Genomic DNA, 16,951 nt, shown 5'->3' on the forward strand with positions numbered 1-16,951 from the left:
TAAATAGTATATAGGGGTATATATTTCACAGTACAACACGCCAGATGAGCTAAAGCACCAATTACCGACTGTCGACTTTTCAAACACTTGTTAACGATATATTTGCACACGTTTGTTTATAAACAAAGAGGGAAAAGAAGTCGTTAACAATTTTCTCCCAGTCATTTTATTCAATGTAACAAGCCGCACTGATAAAATAACAAAAGACAATTCACCGACATCTAACCACCGTTATTTTGTTTGTATTTTTAAGATGCTTGTTAATGCTGCCACACGCAGCTACTGATGATTGTGAGTTCTGGTGACAGAACGTAGAGAAGAAAAAAAAAAGAAGAGAAAAACAAACATCTGTCTCGTGAGGTGGCAGTTTATTGTTGGCTATGCGCTGCAGTACACGAAGATTCCTAAGACACCGATCGAGGGACGTTCAGAGAGGGCTACGCGCCGTACTGCACGAACGTGCATGGTTACTAACTGCACTTAATGCTCCACGGACATTCGCGTCCGGTTCAGATGAGAGTGCGAGAGGTGTGTGCACCGGTCATCCACTCTATGTTTGGTGCCCATGTAATGCTGCTTCTGACCCCTCCATCAGACAGCCGGCTCTTGCGTCATCGTATGTTCATGCACTCGTGCAGCGATAGAGTCAACAATTCATTGTCGACCAACTTCAGCTTTCCTTTACTCATCCATTTCGTTATCTGTGATGAACAATAGCTCAAGATTTAATCAGAGGAACTTTGGAGAAGAAAGGGAGGATTTGTCGACCTTAGACAAAATAAAAACTATGCAATAGTACTCCTCTCCCCCACCCCCACACACACATGATTAAGGGTGACCACGCTCTCGCCCTATGGCATTCTTCTTCCCTCCAGTTTTAATTCCTTCCACAGTTAAAATATGTGCATATGCAAGAAATTTTGTAAAGGATCTACAAAACACTAGTGCTTATAATCTGAATTTTACAAACATCTAAAGACAACTTTATATATTTTTGTTTATATATACAGGCATGTCTGAAGTGACAAGAGCTGCATACAGCTTTGAATATAAATATGAATTTATGAATAAGTCACAGTATTTTTGCTGTTTGCATTATGCTCTGCTAAATAGTTTAAAAAAAAGCAATAGTGAAAAACAAAAAAATGTCAGAAGTGAGATTATGCAGAAGTAATGAGCCATGTCTGTAAAATTCATGCAAACAGCATGGAAAACCACAAGCTGATTACAACAACTGTAATGCAGAAGTGTGTGTTTGTTGAAGAAGATATAAAGAGAGAAATTCAGCATGAGTAAATGCATGTACACCTGACATGAATGATGGAAAGAGTTTTGTTCATAGACACTTTAACCTTGCTATATGAAAATCTTCACATGTCACAAAATGTCAATACACAAGGTACAAATGCTGACTACTGATCCTGTTCAAACAGCACACTGAGCATCTTTCTCTGACTAAGGAACAACTTTCATTTTGAGATTTTATCATATCTCTGCTCTTCTCTAATATTTTCATAATCAGTTTATCCCATCTACTGGTTGAATATATAATCATTTATTCACATTACAGCTGAACCAATCTGCTCTTCAAAACATTGTTACAGTAGACATGAGACTGGCTCCTGCATGACAGACTTCCTCTAGTGACTCCAGGTGATCTTTGCTCTGAAAAAGTTAACCAAAATGAAAAAAAGTTTTGATTATGTACAGCAGAACATTAAAAAAAAAAATCAAATCCCACATTTCCACAAAAGATACAATAAAACTTAACTGAAGTTCTAGTCTTCCTCTCGAATTAGTAAAGTAGTAGTTGAAAGTTGGAAAGTCAGCAAGGATGATGACAAAGATACAAAGGTAGCACAATCAAACAAGTCTCCAGAACATACCAGTTTTTTCTGCAGAACCTTCTTATGCTTATTCAGCTTCTTTTTTAAATGTGTGTAACCAGAATATCGCTTCAACTGCATAGAAAATGCGCAGACATTCAGCCTAGAGAAAGCAAAGTAAAGTCTATTAAATAAAGAAATCCAATAAAACTTTAAAATATTTACCACAAAATGTCTTCTGCCATACCTTCGGTTGTTTAAACTTAGCAGATAATAAAATTAACTGAAGCAGAAACAAAAATAGAGTACAAATATCAGAAAATGTTATTAATGAAGTAGCATAATACAGCACACACAAATTTGTTAGTTTAAAACCTTACCACTGGAGAACAAACAGCTGCACTGGAAATACATTTGTCATCTATAAATAGAAGAAAATTTGTAAAAATTAATGTCAAGCATACCACTGAGTAAAGGTATTTATGAGTAATGGAGGATTAGCTGACAGCTTTATATCATTCAATTAGATTGTACAAACTCTTTGCAGTCAAAACCTATATATACCACAAAAGAATCAGTGTCTCCTATCTAACCCACTTTCAGAGCATAATTTTTCAAATAATCTAATTGTATTAATGCTATCTCTAGCCCATTTGAAAATTTCCAATAGAGGTGAAAATTCCCTATGAAAGAACTGCTTTTACTATTGCACTCACTGAACAGAGACAAGTTGACTATGGTTTCAATACTTTCAATACTGTCTTATACTTTATTGAAAATTTAGACTACAGAAGTATATAAATGTACATGTCAATAAAGAAAATGATGGGAGTCTTTTCCATACCTCATCCTTTCTCAGTTTTCTTTGGATCTGTACCATAAGAAATTCTGGAACCATCTGAACTAAGGCTGAAGAACATCAATGTATTATTTAACACATTTCTTTGGACATAGAAATGATATATTTTGCTCTTTACTTTCACCTTTTGTACTCATGCAAACTATACTAACATTTTTTTCCTTTGCTTCTGTGGAGCTAGCATCTCTCATCTTTGTAGACATAAGTAGTAAATCTAGCCAGGGTACCTCTCTTCACCTAGGCTGATTTCTGCTGCTAACTCTTCCAGCTGTGATTTTGTTAACTTCGATCCATTACTTAAGTTATTTTTATTCATTTGTGGCATCAGTGTAGCAAAATAGCAAAACACCTGTATTCTTAATGTTCCTTCCGTGATTTAACAAGTTGACAATTCACATTTGGCAATGGAGAACACATTTTGAGTGAAAGGAGGAAATGTCGAGATCACACAATGTGTATTTCCAACAGCCACCCACCTATTCACATTTGTCCACGTGCACACCACTTTATGCTTTATTAATGTACATTTTTATGTACAAAATTTTATGTACATCTAGACTTATCTTCAGACTACCTTGCTAAAAGTTTCTGTATAATTCAACAAAAATCCCCAAAACATTGTGGCACTGACTCACCAAAGAAAAAATCCGGATTACTCTCAGTCCTTTTTTTTGGTGGAAGTTTCATAATAAGGCCATTAAAAATTTGGGCCAAGAAGAAAAAGGTACAGAAGGCATTTAGAAGGATTCTCTCTTCACTGTTAATCTGCAGTGAAAGAAACAATACACAACAAAGAATGCATAATAAAAATTACTCCCAGATAGATGCTACTCACAACTGCATGCTTATCTTGTTTCCACATTAAAAAAAAAAAATCCATGGATAGAAATTGAAAATATATAAGCATGAGGATAAAATACAAAGCCCCAACCCATTTGTTTAAACAAAGACCAGCATCTCTAAATAACACTGTACTTACCAAGGGATCAAAAAATATCTGATGTGATCTAAATGTCAATGACCTGAAAATTTTACTGAAAGCATCAATTAAAGCATGAAATTATGCAAAAAATTATTCAAAATATCAATTCTTCAATGCTTCAAGCTATCCATCTCTGTCACCAGATAATATTTACAGATTATATTGCCCATAAACTGATTTATTTTACTACCAGAGAGAACTAGAAAAAGGCAATGCTTTCCACAAAGAAATACATTCTTGTAAAATTTTTGGAGTTTAGGAACTACAAGAGCTCTTTCGTGAAATGAATTATTTCCCTTAGTCAGTGGGGCTAGCGGTCCAGAGGTAAAGTTAATGACAAAAGCAACTGCTAATTATAAACAAGATATTTTCACATACATAATCAATTTTTTCTTGATTGTCTCGCCTGGCTTGTGACACCCATCAAAAGATATGGTATCACTTATGCCTGAAAAAAAAGTGTACTTGAAATTTAACTGTGAACAGTAAAATTTAAAGTTACAGCATGAGCAACCAACTGGTTCATAAGTTTCGGCATGTAGGACCAGAAATTTAAGAAGTAACATACCATAAGAGCAGGCTACAAAACCTGCAGGAATAATATCCTTCTTGAAAAGTTACTAATTTAAAGAACATTTTAATTTTCTTCTTGAAGCTTCACTTATCTAAATGACATCTACTAAAGATGACAATATTTAAATTTAAAAAAACTATATAGCCTCAAAAAGTTGGAAACATCTGAGTAAAACTTGCTGAGAGACACTCTTCACTGCAGTTGCATGTCCTCCCAACAAAGTGACCTAACCATGAAAGCTTACCAAGTCCTGAATATCGACTGTAGTCTACAGCCACCTGTAGAGATGAATCTAACAGCAGACCACACCATGGAAATGATTCTGGTGATAAAAAGACCAAATGTCATCCTCATTGGATCAGTCAAGAAGTAAAATAAAATCAAAATACTAGCTTTAAAAGTCATAATTAGAAGCATATCTCAGGCCACAACTGTATGGTGTCTTGAATTAGCAGAAGAATATATATATATAATTTTTAACACCACAGCATTGACCGGAGAAAGACTTTCATAAAGTTGCATAGTGTTATTCCTTACCTCCTTCATGTATACATTGAACAGATCCAACAGCAGGATGACCAAATGGAAAATTGGTGAGTATCTTGTCCAGATTCACAAAGCAATTATAATCTGGGAACCCTAAGTCAAACAGCATCAGATTATAGCACAGACCAATTATTAATATCAACTTGTTTAACAAACAAAAAAAATTACTATAAGTTGTGTTTATAGTCTTTATTGATATATAAATACCTGTTAATTTGCTGTTAATCCAACTCTTAATGGTAAGAAAATTTAAATACATTTTTTTTCTTTTGCAATTTTTTTCTATTGAGATTTGCGATTTGACAGCTTTAAATCAAGATAGTTAATTATAGCGGTACTATTTTATATACCTTCTATCATAAGTGAAAGAAATCTTTCTGCTCTTGCTTTGTTTGGTGTGATGAAAAGACAGTCATCCACCATCCTAACAGAAAGTTCATCATCAGCAGCTGGAAACAGGTGGACAGCCTCAAGATGGGCCAGATACAAGTTGGCCAGCATAGTGGATACTACTGAGCCCTGACTGATACCTCCTTGTTGTATATAATACTGTTTTCCTATCTGCAAGATAAATATGAACTTGTACATTTTCAAGCTATGGACACTTAACTGACTGGGCCTTATTTACTAGCTCAAATATTTCATATAACGAATGCTGTTAAATATGCAGATGAATGAAATAAAAGACAAGTTCCACATAGTTTGATTTTCAGAAATCAAAGAAACTATTCCGTATAATAATATCAGATCTGAGGGTTGATGCATTAGCCAAGACCACGAACTAATATCCCTGGACTGCAGGCAGACGATTTTTTCCAGTTAACTGCTAAAACGAGGCATGAGACAGGAAAGCTTCTGGTTTAGTCACATTCTTTGTTAAAGGTCGCCGAGAATAGCAGCGGAGAACTTCGCAAGAGGCTAAGCGTTGGTCTTGACAGACAGACAGCAATCCACCTATACACGTTCTTGCCAAGACTATATAGATTAGAGAAAAGTGAGCTGTAATCATCAGAATGAGAAGACTAATTGATTGTCACAGACAGGTCCTTGCACCAATGGTACAAGTACTTGTCTAACCTCCACAAAATCTTTGCAAATGACATGCTGATTCACCTTTATAATGTTGTTGTATAAGTGAGATGATAGGAGCTTCAACAGAGTTTCAAAATTTTCAAACTGTGTTATCATCTGGAAACAAATATCAATATCATGTCAATGAATGATTTTTTTTTAAAATATATATAAATAAAAGGTCTAGAGGGTTGCAATTTTTGTTCAGAGAAAATTAAAATTGCCCTAAATCTGAGGGAATAATACCCATCTGTTGTTCTGTAGTTAAGACACAAGCCTACAAACATTTTCATGCACAGAAAGAGAGCAAACATGTGACATCACAATGTTCATAGGGGTGTCTGATTAACACATGGTTCTAGCTCTTTTAATTGTTCTAACCTTGACAATGTAAGAATCTACTTTTCTTTGTATTTTTGACCTCTTTTGTAAATGATATTATCTGTAGGAGTGTATCTCAAGAACATAGGGACATCATTTGCACAGATTTGGGGAAATAGTATTTCGTACTGAGCTCAAGCTTGTCACTGGAAAAAGAAAAATTGCACCTTTAAACAACACCATCATCACAATGTCATTAAGAAGTCCGAAACAGAAAAATACTTAAATTAAGTCTGTATAATAATGCTTGTTGTAGAAGGAAAGATTTCAAGATAAACCGAAAGAAACACTTATGCTACTTGCATGGGTAACTAGTTTACCTGGTCAATGAAAATGACATCACTTAAGTTATTTTTAGCTGCTTTGCATTGAGCAAAAATGTAGCTGTCACACTCATAGTCAGCTAGCCTTGTGGTGTCCGTGTAAAACATCCTCTTAATCTGTCCCCCAGATATCATCACGGTGCTATACTTTTGCACAAAATATAGTTGAGACCCGGCCTGATTTTGAAAAAAAGAAACCCAACAGATTGTTAGAAGCTAAAAAAGCAATAATAAAGTAAATCAAAAGATGAAAGAAAGCCAATAAACTGATTTCTCTTAAAAGATTTTCCCCTCAGCAACAAGCTTTTAAAATAATTGGTGTTTTCTGATACTGATTTAAGGTATAAAGCAGTTTCTTAAAATAAGTAAGCAATTGCAAATATTACTCTGATTAAAAATAAGCTTTAAGTAATTGAATGGACGGTTAAGTGATGAAGTTTGAAAAAAAATGAAACTTTTGCTATTGTTGTTGTTGTTGTTAATAATAATAATAACAATGATAATCCTTTACCTTAGACAGAATAGAGTGAACAATACTATGCAACAGTGGTTGCTGAATTGAGTCAAAACACCTTTTGATGTCTGTCTTTACAAAGTATAGGGGTCTGATTTAAAAACAAATCATAATAAAGTTGTTAAAGGCAAGAAACAAACCATGAATTAAAGCCTGTTGCTGTAAGTTCCTAGAATAAGAATGTTAGAGTAACCAAAGTGATAATTTTCTAGTGGTGATCAGATGAACATGCTGATAATTTTAGCTACAAAACAGTGCTAGGACAGTCTGTTTCACAGCCTGAGGCAACTACTTACAATACAGCACCAGGCTGTAATGACCTCAGTCAGTCCAAAATCTTGTAGTTTATTTTTAAGACTAGTGTTTATCTACAGCATACAAAAAGAGAAAAATATTCATTTATATGGCATACCATCCCAACTGACATCAAAGATCAATGAAATTTATTATCAACAGTAAACACCAAAGGAGATTCTAAAATAAACTTCAATCCCACTTAAAAAAGAAAAGAAACTTTAAAAAAGTGTAATGCATGAACGTTTGTGGACTGGTCAGATCCAACAACAAACTAAGCAAGTTTTAAACACTAACTCTTACAGAAAAGTGGACTTCTTTCATTGCTGCAAATTTGCAGGAATTTCTTCGGTAAGCATGCTTATGAAAATGGTGAAATGGGGAAAACAAATATTTTTATGCTTTTTTGAAGACTGACACACCATAAAAACCAGAAAATAATGGAAACAACGGTATTTATCACTGACAGACCTTGAATCCCCATCAGCCTCTCTCTTTGTAAGGAAACGTTTTAGTGCAACACAGATGTCATCCATCCCAGACACAGAACGTCCACAGATACTTGAATCATGTGACTATATATGATAAAAATGACATGCTTGTCAGTTTCATACCATTAGATAGGATATGAATCACAGACAAGGAGAAAACATTGCATCTCACGATGATAGCAACTAACTTATTGCTAAGTCTAAAACTAATTTTTTTCAAAAAGCATGTTTACAACATAAGCATTAGAAAAATAAAATAAAAGTAAGACAAAAGTGTAGACATTACAAGTTATACTGATGTAGTGTTCCCTCATATTGAATGATAGAACAAATATCATAGACACCTTTTCACATGCCAGTACATGCAAGAGTCTTGCCAGATGTTGATTAGTAGACTTGACCTGTAAAAAACAACATGACATCTATCTTGTGGAATATAATACTCTCACAATAATGCAACTGCTTTTTAGGCTTTTCTCTTCCTATCAAGGTTTACATGGCTGAAGACAGGACAGTCTTGTTTATACCATTGATATTAATGTCGTTGTTATTGCTGTTGTTATATGATATCATATTTTGATCTCTAGCTGCTTTTAGAAGAAACTATTTATTTTGTTAGCAGTTGAAAGAATGTGCCTAAACTTACATTGACGGACTGTGATGGCAAAGCAGGAACTGGCTTCTTGCTCATATTTACAATAGGTCTGAGTGATCTTGTTTTGGGTAGAAAACGAAGGACTGACACACCCAGTGCTTGGCTTGAAGCAAGAAGTTCATTCTTTTTACTCTGGAAATTCACAGTGATATGAAGTTTCTGTTTATAGCACCTTATAGCACCTGTTTTACTCATATGCATACATTCTCACAGAGAATACGGATGATAAGAGAAGCATGGACACTAATTAATCTGCTTGCAACAGATATACAAATTAAAATAGGCAGCTTGATTATATATTTTCAAGTATATGTATATAGTATGATTAGGCTAGTGCCTCAGATTTACTGGTGAATCCAACTCAAAATCCTGCATCTTCAAAGGTTACACAATTAAAATAAAATAGCCAAGATTTAAAGGACTATTACTGTACCTGAGTTATTCTGTGCAGATTTGTTGACTTTCTAAAGTCTGTAAAAAGCATTACAAATTCATGTTTCAATAAAAATTCTGATCATACATAGATACATTAAAAGTTATCATGTATTTGCAATATGCACACTGTCTCTTCTATCATACACGAAAACAAAGAATAAAGATACTGTTCAAACTATTTCTTCAGTAGGAGTGGCTATTTGAATTATTTTAATTTTAATCATGCAAATCATTCTCTCTGGAGGGTTAATACAAAACATGGCTGTTCACTCACCTTGAATTGCTCTTGTTTGGAGCTTGAGCCAGACTGTCTTACGGTAGTACATAGTTCTATTCCTATACACTGCTGTGTCAGTGCAGTAGAAAAATGTCTGGATAAAAGGAATATTTCATGGGAAATGATCTGAATTAGTCTGAATAGACATTGTTTGCAAGCAAAATATTTAAAGAATTCTATTTAGAGGGTGAGTGGATAATTATGTTTTACAGCAAAAACCAATAATGGAATTGCTGAGATTTTCTTATACAAATCTTTGAGCTGCATATGGTATAATAACAATGTATACACTTGCTACAGACTCAAAAAATTTGACTTGCAACTCATTTACCCTGATAAGGTGCATCACAAAAAATGTCAGCAACCACCACAGGAATTGTGCCATATGGTGAGCCTTGTCTCGATGACATCTCACATTGAGCAGCCATACACAGTGTTTCACCTGCAGTGGCCAACATTAAATTTTCTGAATGTTAATGTTAGAGAAACTGGAAAAAAGACTAATAAAAACTAAATTTAAAAAAAAAATCCTTTATTTTTAACAAGACCTAAAAACATCAGTTAAAAAGTATAAGGCTTCAGATTTTAAATGATTTTTTTCTTCAGCTAGCTGAAAGGTGCTTTGGAGGTAAAAGATATAGATGTGAGAAATCAACTAACTTAAAAAGATCTAGTTTTTTTATACAAACCTTAATCCCTCTCATGACTTCGCCCAGACAAAGCTTTTCATATTTTCCCAGTCTAACAAGCTTCATTACATCTGTAAAGAATATAATTATCATTACTGCATGTTTGTTTATGCATTTTCTTTATCTTTAAAAATATTCAGACACAGAATTTGGTACATTATTTAACAAAATTCCAAAGGAACAAATATACCAAAAAAATCCCACTTTGGAAAAGAAAATAAAGTGTTTTTATGCCCTTTCCTATGTTGATGAATTTACAGGTTTCAGCTATTACCTTTACTATCTCCATTACAGCAGGTCTGATTCCTATGAATCACATTTTTCAAAGGATGCTAAGTCATATTAGCGCACATTCTGCTTCAAAAAGCAGATATTTCTGCAAAGGCTGGAATGTCAACCCCTAACATCGTCTGATTAAATATTTTTTTTTTTTGCTGCAAATATTGTCCTAATCTATGAAAAAATATGTCATTAGGGCTCTATAGGAACAGTGAATGGCACCTGGACTCATAGCTGGAATAAGACCCTAGCCCTGGAAAGTCCCACAGAAACACATCTGCTTAAGAAATATCTTGCAACTCACTTTTAAGAAACAAAGCCATATTTTTGCAACCTCCAAATAATTGCACATGGACAACCCTCTTCAGCACAGCTCGCAAAAATCCAAACACCTAAAAAGAAAAAAGAAAAATATTTCTCTAGTCACCTAGCTAAATTTGAGAAAATATTAAGCAAGCATAGGGATAAATCAGCTTTCGAAATTAGACCCATAGTTACAGTACTTTAAATATGAACAATTAAAAGCCTTTACAAAAAGCAGTCAAACTGCTCACCTTAGGGTGTACACAAAAATCTTCCAGCAGGCTCCCAGTGTTCAGTTTTTTGTATGAATGATAAGACTGACTGGCTCTTTTCCGAAAACCTGTGAAGTCCCATACATGTATGATCATGCAAGTATTTACATGCATACATGTGTGTGCATACGCATGCTGAATGACATGCAAACACACACATCCAAATGAAGCTCAAACTGACTCTAGCATACATTTAAAACTATAGTTTTATCTAGCAACGAATTTAATTTTGCGTTGATGAATTCACTACTCAGTCCTCTTCTGACTGATTAAAGCAATAGCTTTGGTTTTCATCGATACAAAACATAGCATTACTTTATCTCTGCAAAAGAAACCATAGTTCCAGAAAACTTGCCTGTTGGTTTTGGTGTTTGTTTCTTCCTAACCTCCTTGGACTTGACTGGACAGTAATGGTTCAGAAGTGACCAATAAGGACACTTCCTGTTATGGAGAATAGCTGCTTGAATAAACTGCACTCATTTCTTTATGATGTGGCTTGTACAAATTCTACTTGTACTTGCTGGGTGATATTTATGTTACAATGTATTTCTATGGAAGTAAATGCACATTTAAAGCCTTAAGAGAGACACCTCCCTCTTTTATATCTTTCCTGGGTTTATCTTATTAAGAAATGTTTTCTGTTTCTGTTCACTAGTTATTTTACACTCCAAATAAATAGAACAAATAAGCATAAGTAATGAATTGCCAGTATACACTGTTTACTAAAATATCAATAGGCAATTTATTGGCAAGCTGGTGACTAAAATTTGAACAAAAGGTTTAGAAGAAGCAGTCTGATTCAAGTACATATGAAATGTTGCTGGTTACTGTCTCTCGGAACAAGCCCATATTGAAAGACCAAAAATCTATGATTTACAACAACCCAACCCTACCTGATGTCTCGGAAGTAAATTTGGTCCCATTTCAAGCTGAATTTTGGACTTTCTGATGTAATCTAGAGAAAATAGTTCTAAAAACTAACAGTATGTGGATCTTGAGTAAACTTCTACCTGTGATTTTGAAGAAAATGCTTCATAAACTGTCTTATAGGTTCTCCAAGTTGACATTCTGAGGTGGATGGTGTTAGGCTATTTAGTTCAGAATAATCAAAGGCATTCTGCTGACTAGTTTTGTCTCCATTATCAGAACCAGTTTTTGGAGAGTCCATGTCTTCACTGTGATCAATAGATGAACCATACAATGAAACCGATGAGCGGTAGTACTTGACATCTGAAAGAAATGGTGATGGTGGCACAACATCTGACAAAGAAAGCAAAGAGCTGTTATCTGTGCCTGAGTCTGAAGTTTGCATTCTAGACAAATCCAAGTTTTCACTGAAAAGGGCATCTTGAGCTTTCAGTTGATGTGCACTTTGTGCTATCGGAATAAATGTCTTGCACTGGCACTTACTGTCCAAAGTTGCGCCAACATCAGTTTTCACAAAGATCTCTTGCAACAACAATGTGGCTCCCTCTTCTGAGACCTCAATGCTGTTCACTGTGACTACAGGTTAAAAAAAAAAAAGAAGAAAATAGTTCAAAGTTTTCTCAAACTATTCAATTTAAAAAATTTTCATCTTTCACTATAACTATATTCCTCTCTGGTTCTTTATGCAGTAGAAATTAATAACAAATACAGAAGTGTATAGACTCTAAAAATACATATCAAGACTTAAGGCAGATTACTACAGTTAAAAACACTGGCTTACAATATTTGGAAAACTTCTCTCTCATATCCATTCCATACATGAGATTCAGTTTTGGAATGTACTTGTGAAACCTGTGACCAAGACATGACACTGTACTAATACAAGACTAAAATGCATTCCACAGTGGGTAATGCTGCTGCTGTCATTAAAATTTAAATTGCATATATTATTATGATTATATATACAAATGTAATAAGCCCATTTTATATATATTTCTTTATATGTAAATTGCATTTAACAAACCTTCAAACTTGATGCAAATGATGCAAGCTCAAACAACATACTGTTTACATTTGAAGCCTTCAAATCTGGCCTCAAAACTCATCTCATTAAGAAATGCCTCATATAATCAAGAGTAGTTCCACCTGTTCCTTAATTCTTCATCCATGCATTTACTTTTTTCATAGTGTTAACTATTTTCTGATGCTTATGTTTATTATATGTTTGAATGTTGGTTCATTTGTAGTCTTTCACATGCAGTGCACTGAGCTTGTATCCACAGGGGGAAATCCAAATATTATTACTACCTTTAAGAAATTAAATGTCAAAGGCAATATGACTGATATTAGCTTCCCATCTGATGCATAAAGTAAAACAGCTTTTTAAGTAGTCCGTTATAAAATAAGCTTAAATCGAATGATATCCTGGAATATGTTTCCTAAAAACTCTACAGTCAAAGGATGTTCATACTCTCAAAGCATTAAAATTACTTACAGATATGATTGCACATCAGAAGAACATTCTCTGTGTGGCATGGGCTGCTGCTTCCTTTTTCGCCTCTTTTTGCCCAGTGTGGTATAAAGATGAAATTTATTTGATGGTTTGCATCTTTCTGGAAGTAAAATACAAGGACCCTCTTGCTCTGCATCCCTGTCTTCTTTCTTCTCTTGTCTCCATGAGCAAGCTGTTTTACTTACTGCTTGGAGTTCTTCAGCCTCTGCCAAATGTGTTTCAACATGACTGTCATTATCTTTTCGCCTTTTCTTTGGTGCAGACAGTCCTGTGTTTTGATGCTTTCTCTTCCCTGCTCTTTCTTTTGTACCTTTGTCAGAGAATATACTCTCTGAAATCTTCCTAGTTGCAGTCAGTGGCAGCTTATTACACTGGCTTTTTCTGGGCAGCAGCAATGATCTTACATTACATGATTCTGAGTGCCTCTTTCTTCTTTTCACACCCTTATCTAGTGTAACTGAGGCTTGCATCTTTACAGGGAAACTAGAACCCCATGAGTATGGCCACATCTGATATAATGGCTCTCCTATCAGAAAAGAAAATAATAAAACTAGTGGTTATTGATTTAATACCGATGTAAATAAATCTTATGGAAACATTGCTACAGATTGTAGCATTCTGAATTAATAAAAGATCACCCAAAGTGAACATGGAATTTTGAAAATCATTTATGAAAATTTAAGATGGGTACCTGCAATTAAAAGTATTACCTGTAAGCTGAACATATACTGCAGGATTGCACACAGAAGCAAACATAGAAGCGTACTCAAGTAGATAGCTCATTATATCATCACCAACTCTGAAACCCCAAAATAATAAATGTGACTGCACAAATAAAATGCCATTCCTGCAAATCTAACACTGATTTAGAAGGCCTATTTCATTTTGTTGGCAAAAGGGTAAGATGTCTATGTGAAAATCTTAAAGTAACAAATTTCATTGCATAAGGCTTGTTACCTTCTAAAATTGTTCAACATACTGTTACTGTGAAAAAATAAGAAACATTGAAAATTTGACAAATTGAAAGCAATATAACATCCATCTCATTTAATATCAACATAACATGTATAAAACATTTTCTGCAGTCTTAAAAAAAATGTCAAACTTATAGTAAAGAATTAACCTGCTCAAAAATGTTTCCCAAGCTTCAAAGAGCAGTCTGTTGACACTGCTGTTAAAATGACGTGACTCAAGATCTGGTGTATTAAATATAGATGCAGTGGGATTGTCGGACATCTGTTAATCATTAAACACAATGTAAATACCTTAACCAAAAACAAAAATGACATGGTTAGTATTTGTCACTTACAAGATAAACCTCTCCTTCTGGAAGGAAATTACACACATTTGGAGATATATGTAGAGAAATAAAGACTACAGTTATCTGTTTGTCATGTTTGTAAAAAGATAACCATTATCTTTCATCAGAAAGGGATAGAGAAGGTTAGAGGATATGAAAAACCTGATAAATAGGATAAAGAGTTATTGCTGTGTCAGAGCCCTTAACACAAAAACTAGAAATATTGTTTTTTTAAACTTCAGACATCTGTAATGAACTAGCTGGCTAACAAATCTTTGTCAACAAGGAACAAAACTTTCATAACTATAGTTATATTTTTTCAAAATGTTTTTACCTATACATCTACTCACTGGACTGAATCCAAACGTGAGAACATTCTTCCCACATCCTTCCTTCTGAATAATTTTCTGGAATAAAATGTGCTGTGTTATTCAAATTTAAAAGGCAACAAGTAGTAAATTAAAAATAAAATATTTATTTCATGACATTTTTTGCCTAACTTATCAACTTTCCCTGTACTGTCCATGTCAGAATAAGAACCTTTTTCTTCTGCTTTCATTAATATGGAGGACCTAAGACTGTTAGATATACTCCACCATGTAACGATAATAATCAAATTTCAAGGTTTCAAAGGAAGCTCCAAATGATCGAAGTACTAAGAATATCTCAGAAATATATCTTTCCTTCAGAAATTATAAGAAATCACTTAAGTAGAAAGATCAATAAAATGCCCAAAATTATAAGTGGTGACAAGCACAGCAGCTTTAATTTTTATGGTACAGAATAATGTACTATTCTCGAGGGTAAAGTTGGTTACATTCAAACTACATTCATACAAACTATACCAACATACAATCTTATACCCCAATGACTCTAATGATAATCTCTTGCTGATGTGATACTTGTCTGAAGCAAATTGGTTGTGGGATTTTCTTCACATTCTCCTTAAATCCAACCAGTGTTGTTTTCAGGAGATGAACATATCTGCACATATTGAAGTGCTGTGTGTATTGTCTGTGTATATTATCATACATACATATGATAATTTTCAAAAATAAGCATAGTCTTAGGAAATGCATGCACATCTATACTTGTAAGCATATGCAAATGCATCAAAGATGAGTGGGAAAGATGATCAATTACATCTTTAATATTGATTTTGTTTTAATAAATCCTATTAAATATTTTAAAAGGCAGAAAAATGAATGTCATAAATATGCATTCACACGCTCTTGCTCTCTCTCTTCCTGACTCCAAGAGAATTTGTATATTTGTATTACGCAGTTTTGTCCTGGTCTTTTAAAAGAGTGGAAGTCAAAACTCCACTGCTGTCTATCTCTCTGAGCCATTGTTCCAAAATGAATACTTTCGCAAACAACGTCTTCAAGATAGAATCCACCTAATGTGAAAAAAATAATATATATATAAAGAATCTAATCATACATCTTTATTGTCTGCTTCTGTTTACAACATACAATCATAAGTTTACATAATACCGGAGAGATCACACACACACACACACACACACACACACGTACAGGCACACAAAAACAACTCGCTATGTACAAACACCTTAATGTAACTGACATCTATATTATGCGGTATGAAAAATATTATGATTAGTGATATAAATAAACTATGATAACTCAAAATTTTCATAGAGAGCACCTTTTTAAGAAATTGCATCTACATTTATTATAAGTAATGCTAACCTTTCTGGAACCTGATGAAAACTGTTCCTGTGTCTGATTACTTCTTGTTTCTGCCATTATTTTACAAATTATAACATGTAATCATTTATCTTTTCTAATTGCTTAGAGATGTCCATCGAAATAACAGATGATAATGTCAGAAACATTAACATCGTCGAATCAAAATTTCCCGGCACAAGAGTTTCTAGGTGCAAATCCTCATCATGACCTTCACCTCCGTCAGTATGAGAACATTCTTCCATCATCGTAGGTTGGGTGATTTGATTAAAGTCTTTTTTTTTTTTTAAAGTGTTGGAGTGATGGTAGGTGTAAATTTAGAATGTTGATTAATTAAGTTCAGGCTTAAGTTTGCGGGTATGTTTAATTTTTAGTTATGGAATAGAATTAGATTTGATAGGGAAGACAAATCTCTGCAGACGAAAAGTGGTGTATTTGTATACATATATACAAGCATTGGTGAATCTCTTCTAAGACAGTTGGGGTGTAATCTTTCTCCACCACACAGGCTTCCCAGTTTGTCTGCCGCAATCAGAAAAGGACACAGAGGATTTCTACACAGAAAACATGCCGTGGTACAATAATTATCACCTTGTTATTCTAGTAGAAAATAAATTAAAATATTGAACTCTAGAAAAAAACAGAACGCATCGTCTCAACAACAATTTTTGTTAAATCATATTTCTGGCAAAAATGTTCATAGTTCCCCCAAGGCTATATCAAATAATTAA

The 16,951-nt window shown here is 34.0% G+C and overlaps 1 protein-coding gene across 7 annotated transcripts; it reads right to left on the bottom strand.

Annotated features, from left to right (window-relative positions):
• Window positions 1–151: 151 nt before the first annotated feature.
• Window positions 152–16,948, bottom strand: LOC112563972 (telomerase reverse transcriptase-like). 7 transcript variants are annotated; one of them, XM_025238463.1, is made up of 33 exons: window positions 16,224–16,948; window positions 15,792–15,910; window positions 15,375–15,495; window positions 14,862–14,918; window positions 14,335–14,447; window positions 13,922–14,010; window positions 13,194–13,737; window positions 12,480–12,550; window positions 11,782–12,274; window positions 11,127–11,212; window positions 10,751–10,839; window positions 10,501–10,588; window positions 9,918–9,988; window positions 9,560–9,670; window positions 9,226–9,322; window positions 8,950–8,987; window positions 8,508–8,648; window positions 8,206–8,262; window positions 7,842–7,945; window positions 7,074–7,167; window positions 6,560–6,739; window positions 5,901–5,975; window positions 5,138–5,348; window positions 4,779–4,880; window positions 4,486–4,563; window positions 4,046–4,115; window positions 3,665–3,707; window positions 3,321–3,450; window positions 2,671–2,735; window positions 2,207–2,247; window positions 1,887–1,989; window positions 1,564–1,665; window positions 152–701 (listed from the first exon to the last, which is right to left on the bottom strand). In XM_025238463.1, the coding sequence occupies exons 1-32, from the start codon at window positions 16,278–16,280 to the stop codon at window positions 1,588–1,590; spliced, it is 3,816 nt and encodes a 1,271-aa protein (XP_025094248.1). In that variant the 5' UTR covers window positions 16,281–16,948; the 3' UTR covers window positions 152–701; window positions 1,564–1,587. The 7 variants fall into 7 exon arrangements, 6 of the variants coding, with proteins under 6 accessions (XP_025094248.1, XP_025094250.1, XP_025094247.1 ...); XM_025238465.1 differs by lacking the exon at window positions 152–701 and having other exon boundaries at window positions 860–1,665; window positions 11,782–12,001; window positions 12,182–12,274; XM_025238462.1 differs by lacking the exon at window positions 152–701 and having other exon boundaries at window positions 860–1,665.
• Window positions 16,949–16,951: the final 3 nt, after the last annotated feature.

Source organism: Pomacea canaliculata, linkage group LG5 (assembly GCF_003073045.1).
Source record: "Pomacea canaliculata isolate SZHN2017 linkage group LG5, ASM307304v1, whole genome shotgun sequence".
Lineage (NCBI taxonomy): Eukaryota > Metazoa > Mollusca > Gastropoda > Architaenioglossa > Ampullariidae > Pomacea > Pomacea canaliculata.